General features: G+C 41.9%; 1 protein-coding gene across 1 annotated transcript in view; it reads right to left on the bottom strand.

Annotated features, from left to right (window-relative positions):
- The window catches only part of CDC42SE2 (CDC42 small effector 2), a 379165-nt gene that overhangs the window by 44543 nt on the left and 311542 nt on the right, over positions 1-23080 (bottom strand). The window contains exon 3 of the mRNA XM_078675617.1: positions 2506-2607. Within this exon, the coding sequence (XP_078531743.1) occupies positions 2506-2607 (102 nt within the window). The remainder of the gene's footprint in view (positions 1-2505; positions 2608-23080) is intronic.

The raw sequence follows: 23080 nt of genomic DNA, 5'->3' as shown, positions 1-23080 counted from the left end.
CAACATAATATGGTAGGACGTTGACACAACAATGCCAATCCTATTAATTTATCCAATAATTCCTCCAGCACATTCTAAATATTGTGAAAACTTCTTTTAGTAATGCAGCACGAAAAAGGAAGAATGCTCTTCTGATGAAGGGTAAGCGCTAAAGCCCCAAAATGTAGGCCAAAATGCTTGCAGATTACCTGCCTCCCACGTTGATTGCACACTTACCTTCTATCCACCCTTGGCTATAAAGCAACATGCACATAAACCTGCAGCATTGTGGTATTTTGAAACAAAATAAACGCTTTGCAATTTTATTTTTAATTTAAGTAGTCCACTCTTTCCACCTTACTTATGGTAATTGAAAATTAATTTAAGAATGTTGTTTTTACTAGGAAGACAATTGCCATACAGCAAGAATAACATCCACAGTGGGTCAAATTCTTTGCTGGATATTGATACAGGCTGCCCATAGTCTTCCAACTCAAGCTACTTTTCTATCGGTACAATCCTAATTTGGATAAGAGGAAAAATAGGACTGTATAAGTACATCAGAAGGGGTAGTGGAACTTCATAAAACAAAGTCCACAGCTCATGCCTGAGAGTGTCCAATAGAAGTGTTTTTATCTGTTTCGACTGAGAGGTCCAATGTAAGACAATCTCACCTAAAAACGACCTACTGGCTTTGTCAATGTCTTTTAGTCAAGCTGTACAGCAGCATGGCAAAAAATAATAATAAAAAAACAAAAAAACAAAGAACTATGACGTGGCCCTTGCGGACCACGTCATAGTGTTTTATTTTTATTGCAGGTGTGACAGGAGCCAACCCGGACAACAACGGAATGAGGGAGGGTGGATGGAGTGGAGGAAATAAATAACACGGACAACGTATTGCCACACAACAGGGACGGATAGGGCGGATGGGGGTCAGGCAGCACAAATGGGGGGGGGGGATCAGGTAGCATGAACGGTGAAGGGCGGGGGGGGGGGGTCAGGCACCACCAACAGGGAGGGTTGGCAGGGAGGTCAGGTAGCACGAACGGAGGAGGATGGGTGGTCAGGCATCGCGGATTGGGGGAGGGGTCAGACAGCACAAACAGGGGAGGGCAGGCAGGGGGTCAGACAGCACAAACGGGGGAGGGCAGACAGGGGGTCAGGCAGCCTGAAACGGGGGAGGGCAGGCAGGGGTCCAGCAGCACAAATGGGGGAGCAGGTAGGGGGGTCAAGCAGTACAAACAGGAGAGGGGGGGGGGGGGGTCAGGCAGCATGAACGGGGGTTGACAGGTGAGGGGTCAGGCAGCCCGAACAAGTCAGGCAGCCTGGCAAGGCGAGGGCAGGTAGCCCAAATGGGCAAGGTCAGGAAGCCAGAATAGGCCAGGGGCAGGCATTAAGAACGGGCGGGTTGGGGCAGGAAGCACAAATGGCGAGGGTGGGTGGGGGCAGGAAGCATGAACGGCGAGGGCAGGGAGCATGAACTGGGAGGAATAGGGTGGTGCAGACAGCACAAATGATGCAGGTAGCACAAATGAGGGAGGGCAGGCAGGGGAAGGCAGCACTAATGAGGGTGGTCGGGTGGGGGAAGGCAGCACAAATGATGTAGGGCGGGGGAAGGCAGCACGAATGAGGGAGGATGGGTGGGGGAAGAGAGCACGATTGAGGGTGGGTGAGCACAGGCAGGCAGCACAAACATGGGAGGGAGGACGGAGGCAGGCAGCATGAACAAGGGAGGGCAGGCGGGGGCAGGTAGCACAAACAAATGCAGGCTGCATGAACAAGGGAGGGCAGGCAGCGAGAACAAGGGAGGGAGGGGACAGGCAGCATGAACAAGGGAGGGCAGGGCAGGCAGCACAAACAAGGGAGGGCAGGGCAGGCAGCACAAACAAGGGCGTGCAGGAAAAGTAGTGGCTAAAAAAATGAGCAGAGGCAAAGAGACAAATAATGCGTCTGTACTCCAAGAGAGGGACGAAGAGGAAAAAGCCCACGGCCGAAGACCAATAAAAAGCAATCAAGTGAGTGTGACTATGAAGCCAACCAATGGTAAGCAATGGATGGCCTTCTAAGCCCACTGTTCGAAAACGATAGGTCCTAAAGAGAAAGCACATGCGCTGTCTAGACAAGACCTAAAAATTGAGTTTAAAACAAATTTTAGCAGTTAAAAAAAAGTCTACAAACTATAGAGACCAGCAAAAATTATACTGTCCACATCTGGAAAAGATTATTTCTTCAATTATTTAGAACTGCTTGCTTGCTTCTAAAGCATCAGAAAGAGTGCCCTAACTGTTCGCACAGTAAAAGCTACTTGCAGTTATGAAGATAATGCTCTTTTTGAACTGCCTGATAAAATGAAACTATCTAACAAAAACATGTCCAGGGAAAAAATATTTTTAGACTATCATTATATAGGTTCAATAGTCAGCTAGAAGGATGCAAATGAACAATGTATAGCAGAACCCTTTTAGGAAAAAGATATCTCAGCATATATAAAATATTAAGAATGAGGTATTTTCCAGTACTTACTGAGTTCATTCCACTGAACAAGTCTCCCGAACCTACATGAGCAGTATGAACAAAATTGGTCGGCTCTCCAATCATAGTTCGATCGATCCGCCGTCGCCTTTTCTGAGGAGTAGAAATTATTTCATTAGCTTTTTTTTTTAATATAAACAGGAAAAAATATTTTAATTAGATTCAATAGGAATAGACACACAATAGAGGGGCGCCTTACAAAAAATTGACATTTTACATGCTACTCCCCAAAAAATAATACTATGTAGAATTTTACAGTAACATGAATTTAAAATCTAATTATCCTGCTTAACCTTTAACATGTTCATCTGACTCAAACCAAAATATACAAATTACATACCAAACAGCAGTGAAACAATCTTCTGAATTCATTATCTAGGCCCTATGTCAGTGACCACAATTATTAAATGGGAGTCCCATTATTTAGAGTTTTTATTGCCTCAACTTTCTGGGAGATCAATAAAACGACTCATTTGTGCTTACTATTTTTGGTTTATGCAAATAAGTTATGACAATGTATGTACCGTTGTCCCATAAGTTGTAGGGCATGGTGTACAGCCGTGATGAGTGAACTCCACTGACACATGGTCTTTGACACTTCCCTTAGCTCAGAACCCCTGTCTGTAGAACCTTCAGAGCACAAACTGCCACCATTCCCCGCACATGCATCTCAGGTCATTGCTGATTAAGGATTCCCTATCACAGTACACCTGCTTACAATACTACAGGTCCTTTTTTGAGAACGAACCTTCTTTGCACTGTACAGAGCACATGGAATATGGCTGTTCATTATGTACAGTAGCTCGTCTCAGAGCACCCATATAACACAACGCTTTATACTTATTTACTGTCTAAAGGAAATATCTATTAACCCACCACACAAATAAACTGACAGTTAAATAAGGCACCGAGAAGAAATATAGCACACACTACCTGTAAACATGTTTGAGTTATAGCTCCAAAGGAATATGTTACTTACCTTCCGTAACATTATTTGGTGTATACTCTGAACAGATTTCTTACCTTGTTAATGGCAGACTCGATCCAGCAATTCCTGCAATGCCTCTGCATCAACTCTGTGTTATCTCTGGATAGGACAAAACAGAGCCACATGTAGGTACCACTCGTCCATGTCAACATATGTCGTCTCCTTTTTTTCCACATCTTCAGATACATAGTGTGGCTGACAAGAATATGTTTGTACTGGCAGATTGCAGAGCAGACCTTATTACTCCTCAAAGGCACCTGAACAGAATTGGAATGTAAAGCTGGTTTCCAAAATCAGCCTCAAGCCCCTGTCCTTTTTATGTACCATAAAGCAATTTGAGTGGCAGCCAATTTCATGCTCCACCTTGGGCAACAGCTCGAAGCAACCTTGGCAAGCAACATCAACACTTCCTTGGAGACCATACTCATGTGGACCATCGACATCTGGGTGAAAGCAGGTAGAATGTGAGGATGGGAGTCCAGAAAAAGAAGGGCAAAGCCAGCTTGGACAATCTGGACTGATCTACTGCCTGTAATGTAAACCAAATCTTATCCTGCCCCTTACCGGCATCAGATGCCTTTTCAAAGGCAATGTAAAGGGATTAGCAGCATTGCCTGGAGACAAGTGAAAGACAATGGATGCTGCTGCTGCTGCATTAGACTCTTGACACTGCCTCTAGCACCATACTAAGCTTGTGTGTGTTGCCGGATTGACTGCAACAGCTGCCACAGGAAGAAGTTGAGGATCTTAGAGTATCTTCAGACCTGTGCTGCTGGTGAAATTAGCGGGCTAGGGATGACAAACCCAAGCACCGACTCATAGCTCTGCTCAATTAATGATACGCTGGACGTCCCTGGAAAACCCGGAGGACCTTATCCAGGCATGTTGTCTGAGAACGGATAATGGCACTGGTGCCCATTCAATGATCAGCGGAGTCTGTGGTGTCCAGGCCAGGACATAAAGTCTGTCTAGCTGCATCTAGTTCTTTTCTGTGACAGCATTATGTAGGTGTTGGGGCAATGCAGGAATAACCTCAAGTGACATGTCGTAGATGGTGTGATGGTAGCGCATAACAGGTAAACATATTCAAAGAATTAAGTACCAGACTGCCATAGAATAAAAACAACTCCTGCCCATTGTGTCAAATTTATTGGATTTCCCATCAGGATTAGCTGCAGAAAAGGGCTTAAGAATCATCTTACAGGAGGCCTGTACTAGAGTTGGATTTGAATGAAAAACTTGGGTCATCAGGAGTCCGTTCATGGAGCTAAGCAGTGGGGCAACTGCCCGCTGACTCATAAAATCGTTTAGAAGATGCTGATAAATATGGGTCATTTGGGGGTCCGAATGGGGAAATCCGGGACAGATTCTGGAGAGTTATCAAGGCCAATGACATTATGTAAGTGGAGATATACATCAGTATCAGTATAATGAGTAGGTAGTCATTTATCATCCTCCTCTTCATGGGCTTCATATGGGGCAGGATGAAGGCATTGTATTGCATCTGAGTCAGGCCCACAAATCGCCTCTACCCTACAGTTGTATCACTGCTGAGGCAAAGGAATCGTAGTGCGGGGGGATTTCTTTCTCCACAAATGGGTGTGTCTTTGTGAATATATGGCATGACGTAGGGCAAACCCTATCTGAGGAAGTATCCTAATCCTAAACTGCAGCAGAGGACCCAGAGTGGATTGGGTTGACTTCACCTAGGGTCATTCAGCGACAGGGAAGGGCTAATCTGTGGCAAATTAATTGGAGGCCTTGACTGACTACCGGGGTCAGGAGGAGTGCCTGAGGAAGCCAGAACCATTTTGACTATCTGCAGCATATCCTCCCTGGATGTCTGAATTTTCGGCACAGTCTATGGCCCAAGGAATTTGGTGTGCAGGCGGCTTTAGCTTTGTTAGATTTAGAAGAGGAAGGTAAAGCCAGTGTCAGGAATCTGGAATGCCCCATATGAGACTTCCTCCATGATCAGGAGCATCTGGACATCTAAGAGCCTCACTTACTTCTTCTACCCTTCTTTTTTTACTTCTCTCGATTTCACTGTTGACTTAGCTGATAAGGGTGCTAGATTTCACTGTTGACGTAGCTGATGAGAGTGCTCCGGACAGTGGCTAACCTCGTGACCTGGAATAGACCAAGTTCGCTTTTTGTGCTCAGTGACATGAAGTTTGGGTTTCTCCTGCCTGATGGCTTTGGGTGCATCAGGGAGCATCTGTCACAAGACTTGGATTCATGTTGGATACTGAGGCACCATAGGCAGATGTATGGATCTCTTACAGATATCTGTTTGTTTCACACACAGCACAGTTTGAAACCAGTAATCTTCAAGGGCGACAACCCTGTAGTCTTTCAAGAATTACAAGGGCTAGGAGCTAATCTCTTGATCTGCATAGAAGAGCGAGGAAAAAGAGGTACTGCCCTCGACGCAGGTTGGTGTCATTATATACAGAAGCAGGATGGACTCGCAACAGAGATTGAATGAACTACGTACCTGTATGCCAAAACTTCTTCTAAAGCTTTCATAATCCAGTCTGGCCCCTGAAGAAAATTACTAAGTACGGACTGTGGCTACTTTAGAAGTAGCCATCAGAATGGGCTGGAATGTTGTAAACTATCTATGCAACTTATTAGAATTATAAGTCACATAAGGTTATTGATGTAATCTTTTTTTTTTTCTCTCATCTAAATTGTTGATAACATTATTCCAGAAGTGGGTTAAATTTCCTTTACAAAATAGATACTCGCGACTATCTGTGTCCTGTGGAGTCTTGAACAGGAGTAATCTGGAAACTGCATGGTCGCAAGACTCTTTCCTACAGTAGCCACAAGGCACGGTCTGTGCTCATGCCTGGTGTACAGAACCCCTAAATGCAGCATGAAATGGGCAAAGCGTGAAGTCATACTCTGCTAGTACTGACCGAGGAGCACAGCCTGAACCCTTGAGGTGTGCCATGGGCTACCAATATGCAAAGCTTGGCTGACCTAACAATATATCCTCACATTGTTTTATTATTACATGAGTCCTGAGGTACTAACTGTTGTCCCACAGACCTCAAAATAGTTCCAAAGACCAGCTTTTGACATAAATATCAAACTACTGCTATAGCTATACATTATTTAATTCTTCAATCTTGTGTTTTTATACACCTTGAGAAAAAACACTACCATGATATCCAATAGGCTGCCGCATGTTGAGATTGCCTGATCAAATGAACAGTGAAACTAAATCAAACATCAAATACTTCTACTACGCATACTCTCATATTTACATACAACGAAGGACCAAGGACATATGAACCGATTTATAAGTGGAATCTTTGACTACCCATATCACAAAAAGCACACTCAGTCTAAATGTTATGTTTATGCCAAACTGGGTGTTGGCAAGTCTACTCTTTCTTCGCATTATACTTGAGAAAAATACTCCTATTAGAAATGGAAAGCGAAAAGCAACTATTTGAATCTCCCATGTTAGCATACAATCTGCAAAAACTCACCAAATTCAAACATAGATAGCTTTATACTTTTTTTGAAAAAATTGTGCAATCTACTTATTATTTTGTTTATACAGCTAACTACTATTTATTAAAATATTGCAGGCACATTCTTAGTAATACTCGGGCCCTTTAGTCAATGGAAAAATATAATTCCAGAACCACTGATACCTTTTTTCTAATTAGACAATTATTTTACTTAATGATTAAACCTCTAAGAAGATTACATTCTACTTATGTGCCAAATACCGCAGCATGTACTAAAATTGGGAATTTAATTATATAAATTAACGTACCAAAGGTACTTATTACACAGAAGTAAAACCATGGTTATTAAAGTGTGGGGGATGTATGATTGCAAAGGAAAAAAACGTGTTTCCAATTCAGTCAGGATAAATTGTTTAAAACAAAAAAAGGGCAACGAAGCGATTGCCCAGCAAAATGTCTCACAATAATAAAACACAATCTTATTGTGGCAATCGGACGCCAAAAGAAGAAAACGATAATTATCCACCATTAGGCACTGCTGTAAAACATCTGAAAACAACTTACTCTTATTATCAAAGTCAGTCATCTTAAAATATCGAACCAAGAGTAGCTTATAAAATTAAATGTTGATTAAAATTAATGTTTGAATTTCACAACGCCTCATAGACACTCTAAATTATATGGCACTGTTAAGCTCAATAATTCCTGAAAACTCCATTTGGACTGACACAGTCCTTGTCAAAAAATTTAAATATTAACAGGTGTTTCCAGTTCAGGTCTGCACTGTGCAAGACTTGTATTTTTCTCGAGTCTCCAACAATGTCTCAAACATCATTTTAAGTCTTTAATTTATAAATACATAAATGTTAGCTAAGATATAAAAGGGTTAATTTTGGTGTAAGGTAAAAATAACGTTCATGGAATAGAGTCCCGGCGAACAAACTAAATAGTCATTCATATAGTTTATGTTGTATCACTGCATTTTTTCATTATAACAAAACAAACTGGACTATACTATAAACCAAAAACGGATTTTAACATAGACCAAGTGCTGTCTTACAGTCCAAGTTTGATGTAAATACATCCAGTAGCGTTTGCTGTAGCATTAGTCACATGCAGAAGAAGGTGCCAAAAAGAACAAATAAGCATTTGCAATACAAGAGGTCTCTCATTTACGAGAGTTAAAGCTATTGGCGGTGTAAATGACAATGTTCTTTGCCTATGTGCTTTCCTTCACAGTACAGTAGCCTTTGGGACCTTATGTGTGTTTAGCAATGCAGTATATTATCCTGGATGCGGTCTGTGGTGGTCATCGGGTAATCTACTGGTTAAGAATCAAAACTGTTTTGTGTAATGTCAGTAAACACTGCGCTCTTCCCAATCACCTCTACCCAGAGACCCGGAATGTGCCTCATAACTTCCTGTGCCGCTGCACCAGGAGGAGTGGGAGTGGCTGCAATGCCTCTTCCTTCTTACAAATGCCTCTTCCTTCTTACAAAGAAAACTTCAACAAGCCTAATTTCCCTTGAAAGGAATCCCAAACCATACAAATATCCTACCAACATAGCCCAAATGAGAGTGGACATCAAAAAGAGCAAAAAAGCTAAAAAATACACGCAAAGAAGAGGGAGGCAAGGCGCGGGTGCAGCACTAACACAACTGTGGTATTAAGAGAAGGTGGGAGGGAGGAATGCATTGGTAAAATCTAAGCAGCTATGGCACCAAAGCTGAACACAGACAGACCGCAATAGAGCAGGAAACCAAGTAAAAATAGTCCTCCAAGAACAGATGAAGAACCATAGCGTAACGAGATAGTACTTAGTCCGTGCTGCAGGAAGGAACTGAAAAGAAAAAGGAGGGCGAAAGAGGCAGGACTGACCACTAGCAAGCAATGATTTTTAAAGGACAGCAAAAGAAACATTGAAAGCAGGGGGATGGCCTTAAGCCCACGAGAGAAGTTACAACAGGTCTCGCCTACTTGACGTAAAAAGTTCAAGAACATCGTTTTCCATAGTATTCCAAAGACAATCTTTGTCTACTCACAACAGCCCCAGATGACATGGCCCCTGCACCAAATAACATGCTCCAATCCACAACACTGGATGGGCAGTGATTTTGGTTAGTGTGTTACCTAGAGGTTCATCTGTTATCGTTACTCCTGTCCAAACTGACTAAAACTGTCCACAATAAAATGGATACATTTATAAAGGAATCAAAAACATTTACTACGGACTAACCAAGGCAACAAAAGTAAGATATAGTGTGTGTGTGCACGGACACACTATTGTTGTGGGATGTGGGCAACCTGACTCATAACTATAATACTGCTTGTGCTTCTGCATTCACACAGCATATATATATATATATATATATATATATATATATATATATATATATATATATTCCAAAGACGTTGCATGCAAACAGAGACGCCTCACAACAGGTAAAGTTCAGCCATCAATCTTTAATGAGGGGTCAAACGAAGCCAGCCGCCGAACAGCACAGGAAATTGTAACCTCCAGCCTGACGCGTTTCGTGTTCCGACAACACTTCCTCAAAGGCAATGAGTTAGGGTAGCTGTGGCAAGGTAATGTTGAGCTCACTACTATAATCACATACCCCGCCCACTGGGCGTCGCCACCACTGCGGCATCTTGGTCGTCGTAGTGTTTTGATATTTGCTGATAAGCTACAGCTATTAACAAATCAATAAGTGGTAGCTGGGATTTACTCGTTTTCCAGTCCGGTGTTAAACTACCAAGAAAAATGTGTGTGGGGGAGAGGGGAACTGTGGAGTGAAATATAGTGTTGATTTGGGGCCAGACCTGTTTCCAAAATATAAGAACATGTGAACAACATATGATAGCGATCAGCATCAACCTGGGAACATGTCCCGCAAGTGTTGGGATTTGTGTATTTTATGTAAGTATTTGGGGGTAAGAAACAATCTATTGTAAATAAAGAAATTTGTTGTACTGGCCGCTCTGGATGATTTCCTAAGTTTAGTCCAAATTCTATTCATGGATGGCACTTTGATAACCCTATGCTTAAAGACTTTGCTGTAGAAATTATAAAAGACTTTGTCCATTTCTATCTCATCGTGAATGGCACTATGCTAATTCTATGCTTAAACACTTGGACAGAAAAGCAGACATTCGAGGTGAGCAAATTGAGTGTCGCAGGTATTGTAGGGCACGAGTTATAGTCACTTGAGATAACTGTTGAATTTCTATGGTTTTATGTGTGTAAAATCTGAACCCAACTAGAACATCCCTGTAACCATTGTTTGTTTTGGTGACTTTCTAAGTTTTTTTTTATAATATTACCCAACTACAACGAGGGACACTGAAATTATGCAATTGTGAGGCTGCTGCAATTTTCACATATAGTTTTTCCGCATTCGCTACATAATCAATCATCTTCTGCAGAATCTGCAAATTTCAACGAAAACTAATTTTTTCCAACTCAAACAGTTCAAAGGTAATGAAAATGCAGCGACAGGTTGCTACGCAATGGAAGGCCTTTGCAAAGTTGCCTGGTCACCTTTCTGTTGCTTATTGCAATATTTGGGCATTACACTGGTACTAATGAGGTGCAAACAAACACAAAAATTGGCAAGATACCCTCAGGGAAATGCGGTTTGCTTAATCAGCAAGTCCGCAGGTTAGTACCAGAGACCCAATGAGTTCTTTGTGTGCTGCTAGTGGTCTGTTACCTAAATTCAAGGCAATTCCAAGAATTGGACAAGGATGGCTCACTCGCGTAATGTGACATGCTTCATCATTTACCCATGATGTGCACCCAATGTCCAGACAGTGTTACTAAGATTAAAAATTTCAGTGGCCATGACTCTAACGTCCCTGTAACCATTGGATTTTAGTGAATTTCACTGCTTTTTTTAAATATAAATTGTACGACAATTTGACCCATAAATTCAATTTACTAATATACACTTTCACAAGTTTAGAAATTCCTTTTTTTAACACATTCATTCTGGTTATATATTTTAAAACTAAAAAAATTAAAAATAAAGGTAAGGTAACTTATGTAGTCTTTCTATAAATGCAATGCATCAAAGTCTTTCTTTACTCTAAAATTTATTTTATGGATCTGCAGATCCACCAGCAATACTAGTACAACTAGAAGGTCTGCCAGTTATATTGCACACATTAAATAATAAAACAACAAGACATTTAATACAAACATATGCTATTATAATTTCTAGAAGTGTGTCACTGCCTGTGTGTGTGTGAGTGATTGTATGAGTGATTGTTCAGGGGTTTGAGTGGCTATATCGGTGTGTGGATGTGTGAGTGGTTTTGTGGGTTGGTGAGTGGTTGTGTGTGTGTGAGTGGCTATGTGTAAGTGGCTGTGTGGGTAAGTGGCTGTGTGGGTAAGTGGCTGTGTGGGTATGAGTGCGTGTGTGAGTGTTTTTGTGGGTCTGTGAGTGGCTGTATGGGAGTGTGAGTGAGTGAATAGGCGGTGTTGGTCTGTGAGAGGGTGTCATTTTTTTTAACTGTTGGTATGATGGTGTGAGAAATTGGGATATTGCTTGAGGGGGGTAAAACCCTACTTGGGCAACAACAACAATCCCATGTCAGGGTGAACCACAAAAAGTCACTAAATTAACCTAACTTATCCCTATATTAGCTTGGCACAAAGCAGTCAGGCTTAACTTGGAGGCAATATGTGTAGTATTTATGCAACACTCAAATAGTAATTGAGTAAAAACACAACACAAGAAAAATCCCACACAAATTTAGAACAAGCATTGGCGTTGCCAATAGGTTTCGCATTTGGAAAGTTGGAGCTATTGGTTTTGTAAATGACATTTGATATTTATATATCGTTATTGGCATTGTCAATAACAATATATAAATATAAAATGTCATTTACAAAACCAATAGCTCCAACTTTCCAAATGCGAAACCTATTGGCAACGCCAGTGCTTGTTGTTTGTACTTCCTGCCCAGCAGATTACTGCATTGTCAAACATGGTAGCATTCTTGCTTGAGATCCAGCAGCTCGTCCGGGTCTGTGTGCTGGCCCAAAAGCAGAGCCTCTAAAAAAAATATACATTGCATATTGTCTAGGGCCTTGCATGTGCATACAGTAGGGAAATGTGAAGTAAAATAAATATTTAAAGTTCCGTGTACTGGATCATGGCCCATCCTGTATGAGTAATAGGATTTTCCTTGAGCCGTGTCAACTAAGAAGGGATCTAGTGATGCAAATAACGTCTTCCTTTGCTTAACTTCTCTTTCAACTCATAGTCTCAACGCTGTTGGTCGCTGAACCTCGTGAAAGCCCACGGATTCTTCCCAGAAGTGAAACCGATTGCGTGCAATTCAAATCATTCTTTCTTTCCCAGCCCTAATGAAACATTACACCGGACGCAATTATGATATTTCTACAGTAGAGTGACAGCGTTGGACACTGTGCAGTATGAGTGTGTATGTTTGTGTAATAAAAACAACGAGTACCTTGTTATGAGTGTGACACCGACCGTTCTGTGACCGCTGGTTCACTGAGAGTGGCTTCTTGTGTGGTCTGCAGGCGAGAGTCCCAGAGCCTTTGTAATCCACGCTGACGTCAGTGTTGGTTTAACATGTTTAAACTTTGCGATAGATTGTTTAATTGTAATGCTTGCGTTATGCACGGCCTCGCTTGCTGTGGGGCCGTAGCATTGGAATGTCACTGTGGCGGAGCTGGCTGCAGCAGGAGACCGAACCCCATGCGCCGCCCTGCTCTTTTAGTGAAGCCTGCACGCTCTTGCCTCTGACAGTAGGGTAGGGTAGGGTTAAAGATGAGAAAATGCTCAGAGGGGCTAGAGCTGTCGTTGGGTTCGAGTGATGGAGCCACCCTGACACGAAAATGCCTGTCTGATGTGATCTGATGTTTGGGTTTGGGGGCGGGGCTGCTAAAATAAAAAAATTCCATGAAACGTCATAGCACATTTCCGTTTATAGTCAAGATAGTAACATTTGTATCGCGTTCCTTAATACAACTGCATTCTAGCATTGCTCGTCGGTGAGATATTAAAAAGTCCCTGGTGTACGCAGATCCCAATAAGGACGTGCATGACTGAAGTGAGGGAATTAGACGCAGCGTGCAGTGTACTGCTGTGTTTTTAATTTTGTTTGTGAAGTAATGAACTGTTCTAATTAGGGCCTCGCAATTCTGGCAAATGGCCAGAGGGAAGCCGGATGGGGGCGGGAGAGCCTGGTGGGGGGGGGGGCGGGAATGCGAGGGAGGAGAAGTGTGGCAGGCGGGTTAGGGAGATGCGTGGAGGGAAGCCGGATGGGGGCGGGAGAGCCTGGTGGGGGGGCGGGAATGCAAGCGAGGGGAGGAGAAATGTTTTGGGCGGATTAGGGAGATGCGCGTGCTTGTGTGGTCACGTGACCCGCTTTTGTGGCCACGTGACCTCACATGCACTGTGAAGAAACCGCAGTGGTTTCACTAGTCGATCGAGCCCTTGAATTTTCGCCTATTACATTCGCAAGCGAATAATAATAGGCGAAACCTAAAAATAGAGTAAAATTTGCTACATTATTTGACACCACATCTACAAATATCCAATCAGTAGAACTGGAGATATGAAATTTCAAAGATTTAATTAGGTTTAGTGCCTAACAGCACAAAGCACCACTTGTGGTCATCTGGACATGCTAGACCTAGGGAAGTCACAAGATTACGATTGAGCACAAGCCGGATAAAGGGACGAGGTCAGTCCAGCTGAAAAAGTTACCTTCTCAAAGTCTGGCATGAAGTGTCCAGTTCACAGTGGAGGAGACTGTGAGAAGCAGGGAGAGTGTCATTGATGGTTGTCACTGTAGCACAAAGATCCTGTTGGGCATCACAGACGATTGTTGCTATAGTTTTGCGTCAGTGGTCACTGCAGGCTGTCAACCCAATGTTTTCTTAAGGATGAAGTAGGCCTTGCAGTAGTGAAGAATGAATTTAAGAGTTTTTCACTACCAGGACATGTAAAACTTAAAAGTATATGTTCAACTTTTTCAAGACAATGCACCCTGCTCTATGGGTTGTTTAGGACCTACTCCAAGGGTAACTTATATGTATCTAAAAGGAAGGTTTAGGCCTAGCAAAAAAAATGTTGGCAGTTTCAAATTGCGATCAGGTTGCAATGGCAGTCCAGAGACATGTTTTAAAGGGTCTACTTGAGTGGGTGTCACAATAAGTGCTGCCGACCCACTAGTAGCATTACATTTACAGGACCTAGGTACATGTCGTACCACTTTATAAGAGAAGTAGAAGTACATTAAAAGTGTCAATTGGGTGTAAGCCAATTTTACCATGTTTAAAGCAGAGAGCACAATCGCTTTAGCACTTGTTAGCAATAGCAATGTGCACAAAGTCCTAAAAGCCAACAAAAACAAGTTGAAAAAACAGGAGGTTGTGAAGGCAAAAAGTTTGGGGGTGACCCTGTGGAGAGGAGCAAGCCTGGTGTCTCTACTCTCTTGGTGCACTACTGGAAGATGCGATCCCCCACTTTCAAAGATCAACATCCACTCCTTCCTACACAAATGCTGCTAACAAACTACTTTGTAGCCTTTTTCAATAAACCAGTATAATCTACAATCAAGACAGGACAACAAATGTCCTCAGTTTCTAGTGATTGAGTAGGAAATGCACTGGAAACAAACCCTGTGCTTTGCTACTGTGTAAACATAAGAGCTAATCACCTTTTCACTCAGGCTAAGTAAACATTCTGCCTTTCACTCCAGCTGAGTGATTGCAGCAACCACCCCTTCCCTCAGTGACAAACGTTTTTATGTGCCAAGGCCTGTGCTTTCGTGCAATATGTGGAATGCAAGAGATAAAACAAAAACAACTTTTAATGTGAGATCTTTAGTCATACGCTGACAAAATATATGTATTGCTGTGCTTTTACATAAATGTTGGGTTCAGGTGCATGTGTGCAGTGTGTGGTGGTAGGTGTTTGAAGGGGAGGAATGAGCACAAGGGAGAGAACTAGAAAATACATGTACTCTCATAAAGTGCTGAATGAAAAAGAAAAAAGTAGTTTCTTGAAATTGAGCAATGGAAGAATAGAAGCTATCCAATCAAAAGGATGGTAAAACAACTATGCTCCAGGGGAGATTTATGTGCCAAGGCCTGTGCTTTCGTGCAATACATGGAATGCAAGCGATAAAACAAAAACAACCTTTAATGTGAGATCTTTAGTCATACGCTGACAAAATATATGTATTGCTGTGCTTTTTTCAGAAATGTTGGGTTCAGGTGCATGTGTGCAGTGTGTGGGGGTAGGTGTTTGAAGGGGAGGAATGAGCACAAGGGAGAGAACTAGAAAATACATGTACTCTCATGAAGTGCTGAATGAAAAAGAAAAAAGTAGTTTCTTGAAATTGAACAATGGAAGAATAGAAGCTATCCCATCAAAAGGATGGTAAAACAACTATGGTCCAGGGGAGAGACCAACACAAGAAAAGGATTGTAAGCCACTGAATAAGAAGCAAGAAAACAAAAGTGACAATAAAGCCAACCAGTGGTAAGCAATGGGTCAGCTATAAGCACACAGTACATGTTTGGTATAGTCCACAAAAGGTCTTCAACAAGCAGTCCACTAAAAAATGTCTGGTAGATGAGAGCGAAGAAATTCCCTGAATGTAAGCAGTCGGAGGAAATAAATCATCCAATGGCAAAGAAGCTATGTGAGGAACAAACACAAGGAGAAGAAAAGTTATTGAAGAAGCAAGCAAATGAAATTGACAAGAAAGTCAACCATGATAAGCAAAGGTCTTGCCTAGAGCCCACTACAAGTATTGATATTCTACACAATAAGTCGCTTGACAACAGACAGCTATGGCTGTTTGTATTTCAGCACTATGGCGGGTCCAGTCAGACCCAATGAGTTCTTCGGCAACATCTGGAAGCAGTCACTAGCAGGGGCAGTGGCCAAGTAATGGCAAGAGGCTCCTCCTCCTCTGAGCTTTTCATGGCTGCAGAAGTGCCTCCTGTGGCAGCTCCCCTGTGATTCACTCACAGGACAAGGATACCAAGCCTTATTAGTAGAGCTAGAAGCGACAATGACAATTTTACAGTCAAAAATTTGAAGCCACATCCCTCAGTGTGCTTTAGCAACCCAGTGCCTCTTCATACAACAACTTGAGTATCTGGTGCAAAAACTCGAGTACCACTCAGTGTAAATAAATTTTCGGTCAGTAGTATGCACTGAAAATACTCAAATTGTGATAACATGACTTACCTCTAAGCTTATTTAGCTGCTGAAATGTAAGTTTTTCTTGCTATGGGCTATTTGGAAAAAACATCAGAATGTATTTCTTTCTATTGTCTTTTGACTCCCTTGTTTCTTCAGATATTCTTGTAGCAGTGTTCCTCTATGCTTGCCTAATTTTAGAACAGCTTTCACTATATTATTTGAATATTATTGTGACAGGTCAATTCCATCACAATTTTTGCCCAACATTCCTATATTTAACTCCCAAATTGCACAGTGCCATTGTTTATTTAGGGTTAGGATAAGAGCTACATAAAAATACTAAATAAACATAATTAAACAAGCCGCTGCTTCAAAACTCGTACCAACACAGGCAAGCCCTCAAAGCAGCTCGGGACGGTGGGTAAAGGTGCTTTTCCAGCTTCATAATGAACACAGTTTACATTTTGTTTTTACAATTGCAAGATATTCTTACTTCAAATTGGTGATATCAACTTGGATGCTTCTCAAATGATATGAAACTTCAAAGTGTAGATAGATTATTCAGACATACATTTTGTTTCCACTTTGTTGATCTACTGCAGCACAAAAATAAACGCACACTACCATTATACTCCAATCTATATTTAAAATGTACAAATGACATGTGCATCAAAAATAGCAACATCGATTAGCAAAGTGTGTCTGGTAGCTCTCCTGTTCCTGTTTCATGGATAAAAACAGACTGTCATGTCTGTATTTATTGATAAATATAGAAAAAGTAAATAGAAGGCAAGTAAGCTATGAACAGTCCAGGATTCTGATGTTTCATTATTACTGTTACAATATCTGTCTAACGTCCTGGTAGATCAACAAGTAATTGTACGTACTGCACAAAGTCATACAACATTGAGGCTGCTATAAACAGGACAAAAGAAGCTATACTTCCTGATAAAGTCCCCCAACTGAGGTGTAGCAGTACTACGCAATAAAGCTTTTCATTGACGACCAGTGTTCCCTTTTGCACTCCACTACCACAATGGCCCCTTCTCATGGGGTCCAGCCCAGCGGTTGATGCACAACGGCTAATAGGGAGTTATTTGGTGACTTTGAGCCTTCCAAAAACATTACCCTGGAACAATGAACCAAGAGCTCCAGAACTTCAAGCTCACAAGAGTGCAATATTGCCAGCCATAGAATTCCTCCTTACAAACTCAATTCTGTCTATAGCATACAGGAACTCACAGCAACATGTTTCTAAATCAGCAATGACACAGCTAATATGACTGTTCTGGCAAGCTGGTGCAAAGTTTTTTTTTTTTTTTCCAAACATAGACCCCAAAAAAAAAAAAAAAGAAGAAAACATGCCACCACTAAAACATGGTGGCCATATACTAATGATAAAAAATGGTTAGACCTGAAACCTCTTAGGATGATCTTCTCCAAACCTTTTGTCTACTTGTCTCCTGTTAGCTGAATTTCGTTTTTGTAGGCGTTTAGACTCTGTGCGCTTTACTACTGCTAACCAGTGCAAAAATGCTTGTGTTCTCTCATTTAAAAATGGTAAAATTGGTGTACACCCAATTATTATATTTAATTTACTTAGAAGTCCCTAGTTTAGTGGTACAACATGTACCCATTGCATGGAAATTAAAATGTTATTAGTGGCCTGCAGCACTTATTGTCCTACAGACTTAAGTAGCCTTTAAAAACAAGTTTCAGGTCTGCCAGTGCAACCTGTGTGCAGTTCTTAACTGCCAATTCGACCTGACAAAATAAACCTTTTGCCAAGCCTCTTTTTAACACATATAAGTCACCTATAAGTTGTACATGTCCTTTTAAGTTTTACATATCCTGGTAGTGAAAAGCTCCCACATTTGTTTTTCACTACAGTGACGTCTACCTCTCCCATAGGATAACATTGGGTTATTTTATTACATTTAATAAGTGATCAGTTTCGAATGGGAGCAGGTAGGAAAGTCGTGTTTATGCTCAAAAGAATTATAATTTTAAATCCTCTTTAATGGTAAAGTCAGACATTAAGTCACAATTCTGATAATTAGACTTTAGAAAGAGAGCATTTCCATGTCCAAACCATTTGGTGCCTGTAGCCTTGTCTGATAACTGGATGTAGTTGGCCTTTGTCTATTCCTCCCAGGCGGGGAGGCAAGGGGGATTAGATGTTAGCAGGATGGGCCCTCCTACCAGGAGGGGAGGGGTGGAGCTGTTCCCTGCCCCAATTACATTTCAAAGGGACTACCTTCAGCACACTTACAAATAACTTGACACAAGCCTATTATGCCAGACCCTAGCAGACTGGGGAGGGAAGGAAATTCCTGAACCAGATATTCGGGGGGGGGGAGGTCTAGGAGTCTAGAAGTTTTTCCAACATCAAAGCTGGCATCACGTATAAATATTGGACCGTCAGACCACCTCTTCAGTTCCTGTGAACATTACAGAAGGGCTGCCCTGATATCCAAAAAGGAAGACTTGACCTGCTCCCTTCATGCCAGGCAAACCAAATGACTCAAACAGCCAGCTGGCTGACCTCCTGTTTTGAGCTGCAGGGACACAACAAGCTCCAGAGACTTCCTTGCAACTGCCCCGCTGACCTACGATACCTGGACCTACCTGAGCCTTGCTCACCTCTGCTCGAGTGAGTCATTGATGCCCAGGAGGTTCCTTCCAGGTCCTGTACACTTGGCTGGCATCAGAGTGCACTCCTCTGGGGAAAAGGTAGAAATCCTGATGTTTTAGGCTCTTTGCGACTGTGAATAGACCTCCTTAAACTAAGATCTTGCAGCCCTCGACAACAGCCAATGTAAAACTCTGGTGGACCCGACTCTTCGTGCTACAGAGACCACAAGCAATGCGAGATCAGCACTTTGTACTACAGCATCGACAGTCTGTGGTGACCACCAATGTGAAGCTCCAGCAACAACCATCCACGATGCCTGACGGGCTGTTTAAGCTACAGCGATGACAATCTGCGATGCCCGGCCTGTTCTTCATGCTAAGGCGATGACCATATGCGACATTTCTCGTCCACACGCACTGGAGTTTGAGAAGGTAACTTTTTCAGCTGGACTAACCTGGTCCCTGTATCCAGCCTTCACTCCATCACAGTCAGCCTAAACTTGGGACTTTCCCCTGGTATAGCACTACTAGATTGTGCTTTTTGGTGCTTTACTTATTAAAATCTCTGAAATTGTATATCCCCGGTTCTACTGATTGGATTTTTGTTGTTTTGGTTTCATTTTATTTGTAATTGTTTTTCTATTGAAGTGGGATTTTTTTGGTGTTGTGTTTTCAGTTAACTACGGTTTGTGTGCTGTATAAATATTTTACGTATTGCTTCTAAGTTAAGCCCAACTGCTTTTGTGCCAAGCAACCAGTAGGATAAACACAAGGTAATATAGTGACTTTTATGGTTAACCCTGACAGGGATTATGGTTGTTGCTTGAGAAGGGTCTTCACTCCCTCTCAATCAAAAACCTAATTTCTAACAAAGATATTAAATTGTAAAAAAAAATAACCACTGCATATAATTTAGTAGAACAGTATGGGTCCTTCCAAGCAGGCAGTTGAGCATGATCAAGAATAGAAACTCTTTAGTTTTAATGGATAGCACAAGAAAATGTGATTCTTAATGTTGCTTGAAAGTATAACAAATGGAAAGACAAAAACATCGCTAAATTATTAACCCACCAGCCCTGTGAATTAAGTTGATTTCCTTTTTAAGTGGATATGCACATGTGCTCATGGAAAATGCTGTCCTTCACAATGCAGGTGAGCCAATGGCTGAGGTGGGCTGACCCACTGGCCACGATGTATAGTGTGATGGGCAGCAGAAAAATGTCTATATATTTGTATTTATTGTTATTTATTTAGCGCAAACCTAGCTGTACATTACATGAGGGGTCAGGAGACTATCTACAAGATTGTATACATTCTGTGGGGATTTCACAAATACATTTTTTGACAGTTGAACAGATGTATGGATAAAGAGGGTTGAGCCTCATCTACGTTTGTTTTAAGTGTATATTTTATTTGTCTTTATTTAATTAAATGAGGATGTCCCAGATGACAAAGTCTTGACAAGTCTCACAAACATTGTTAGCACCTGTTACGTTGCCGTTGTTAGGTCGTGTCAAATTCTGCTCTGGTTGTTCCTGAACTTTTGTTCCTTTAGTGGAATTTATCTTTGTTTGAACAATACTCGGAAGCCATATTCTCGTCAAGCTCAGGAAACACTATCGGATAAATTGAATTTAACAGCAGCTTCCCATCAAACCTTGTGCTTTCTGACTGAAAGCTCTGAATATTCGGAAGCTTTTGTGCACCTCATCTGTCTGGATCAGGCTACTTTGATAAATTCTAAAACAGTATCTCCATTATACTAGGGTGGCATTGCCATTCTCATGACAACTGGCAACTCCAAGCATGTTTTCTAAACAAACAGAAACCCTGTGCCGGATGATGTCAGATGACTCACTGCCTCTGACGTACTGCGAGACAAAGGAGCTTTGAGGCAACATGTTTACATCAAACAAGAAGCGAGCTAAGAGAGGTCCTGGAAATGTGCAATTCAGAGTTTACAACCACCTCTAACAAAATTATATATTCTCATTCAAACTCAATTAGCAGGCACTGGCAAAGCCAATGGGTCTCGCCTATGAGACCCATTGTTTAGCAATGCTAATCCATGCATCAAGCCTAAAACCACAAAAGACACATACATCATTTTGCAGGTGTGCACGTGTTCAACACGCTGCATGTGCCTAGAAAGGAGACAGCCGATCCAAGATGTATTTTGCAGCAAATCACACCAAATGAAACTTGCCACACTGTAACTAAATAGGTTTACTATATACAATTAGCCTTGGTGCAAGCGGCCAGATGTATTCAATATGTTAAACCCCATGTGTCTAGCCCTTATTTTTCATGTAAAAAATCAGTGCTATCTGGGAACAGTAGTCTTCATTTGCATCATATGATCCAACTGGACCAACACACATGGTAAACGATTTGTAGAAGGCAACATCCACCAATGGAGACATGCTCTTCGATGAGGCTAGAGGGATGGAACAAGCATAAATGTGCCGTGAATAAGTCATAGAAAGATGCAGGAACTAAACAGCATTGCTCCATATGCATGACATTAACAAGGAGCCCAGGGATGGGTGGAACCTACAGAATGTAAGGAATATTATCTAGGGCAACTCACATTGCAATTAGGGCAGGGTGTCATGGGGAATTAAATGTTCCATTAATGAGTGGAAGCAGTTACTCTATGCACGGGCCAACAATTGGATTGGCATTCAAACACCACTAACTGCTTCTAGTAGATTTGATCATCTTTAAAGCGGAGTAAATATTACATTGATAATAAGTCAGAATCTCCCCATCACTAGTTAAGCACCCGTGTTTCCATCTATTTTGAAGCCAGATATGTTTTAATGAAAAGTAAGACAATTGCCATGGTCCTACAAGAGTAAGCGATAACTCCTAGAAATTCAGAATGTGGCAGCAGATAAACTCCAGCAGTCCTTTTTAGCCTGCTTTTGTCATACCTGTTCTTGATACACATGCATGGCCTTGATCTTAACTCTTGCTTTCTCAGTAATATTGTTACTGTATTCCTTTATACACCATACTTGAGGACATGCTCTTAGACCCCTTATTTCATCCTCACGGAGAAAACGAGTTATATTACTCCGCCCTCTCACTGCATCTTATGTGAACGTTTAGCATGATGCTAGCCTTCCAGGACCTGTTGAGAGCACCGCTGTGCTATCTATTCAGTAAAAATGCAGTCTACCGAACTCTGGCAATCACTAATTAATATTCGGCGTTAATTGCCCAAATGAGTGCCCCATCATTGTCCAGCAATACAACTGCTTAGAAGTTCCATCAATCACAAATTTCCATTGCACACTTAAGTTTGTAATCTAGCACTTAATTCCTCCTGGGTGTAGCCTTGGACACATCCTCGAGTATTTTTCCCTAACAGTTGCACGGCTGTTTCTTTTTAAATAAGCATTTGGAGTACTTTAGTCTCCACGCCATCAAGTAGTCAATCACCTAAGGAGAGGCCATGAATTTAAGATGCATTGACAAGCCACTCTTTTCTGCACTACAAATGTTATTTCTGTTAAAGTGTTAGATTTTTCTATGCATGTTGTAAAAGTCAAACCTAATGAGTTTGTTGATGGTTCATATTTGGATTATGGGTAAACTGCAACCTAGCTGGCAAAGCACTGGGATAAACACAATTTTATAATGGCCTCATGTCTACTCTCGAGGCCCATTCAGCCATTCCCGTGGTTTTAGCAAACCACTACGCTTTGCTTTGTGGAGAAGTGTGGCTCACTGGTTAGAGCGGCAGACTCTGAAGCAGAGATCAGGCCCGGGACCAGGGTTCAAGTCCCGAAGCGGCAGGGTCTTGGGCTCAATGTCCGCGGACTCGAAAATTCTCGCATCAGCACCTACACTAATCATGGGTCCCACGCTGCAACTCTGGGCAATAGCTAGCTTAATCTCCATAACGGCCCCTACAACACTGGGATGCCTGGCTTCACCTTGGGGGTGCCCAGGAGAAGCATCTCACAGGAAGAGCCAAGAAGGGTTCCACAGCGTTATACAGCGCCAGGACGCCCCGTTGGGGCAGCTGTGCGCTTTACAAAATACACTACATTTACAATATGAGACTGGCCTTTATTTTGCTTTTAACCATTAAATGTGATTGCTTAAATATTCAAACATGTAACGTGCTAATGGATTTGAAGCTGGGGACTAGCTAAAGATGTAACACACAACATGGGGCTGCCTGCAGCGATGGAGTGCTGTCCCTTGCACAAGGAGGACCATTGGACCTGAGGGCTCTCCTTAT

This window comes from Lissotriton helveticus, chromosome 2_1 (assembly GCF_964261635.1).
Source record: "Lissotriton helveticus chromosome 2_1, aLisHel1.1, whole genome shotgun sequence".
Classification (NCBI taxonomy): Eukaryota; Metazoa; Chordata; class Amphibia; order Caudata; family Salamandridae; genus Lissotriton; species Lissotriton helveticus.
The sequence above is the reverse complement of the archived record's forward strand: the minus strand, read 5'-3'. Positions and strand labels throughout refer to the sequence as shown.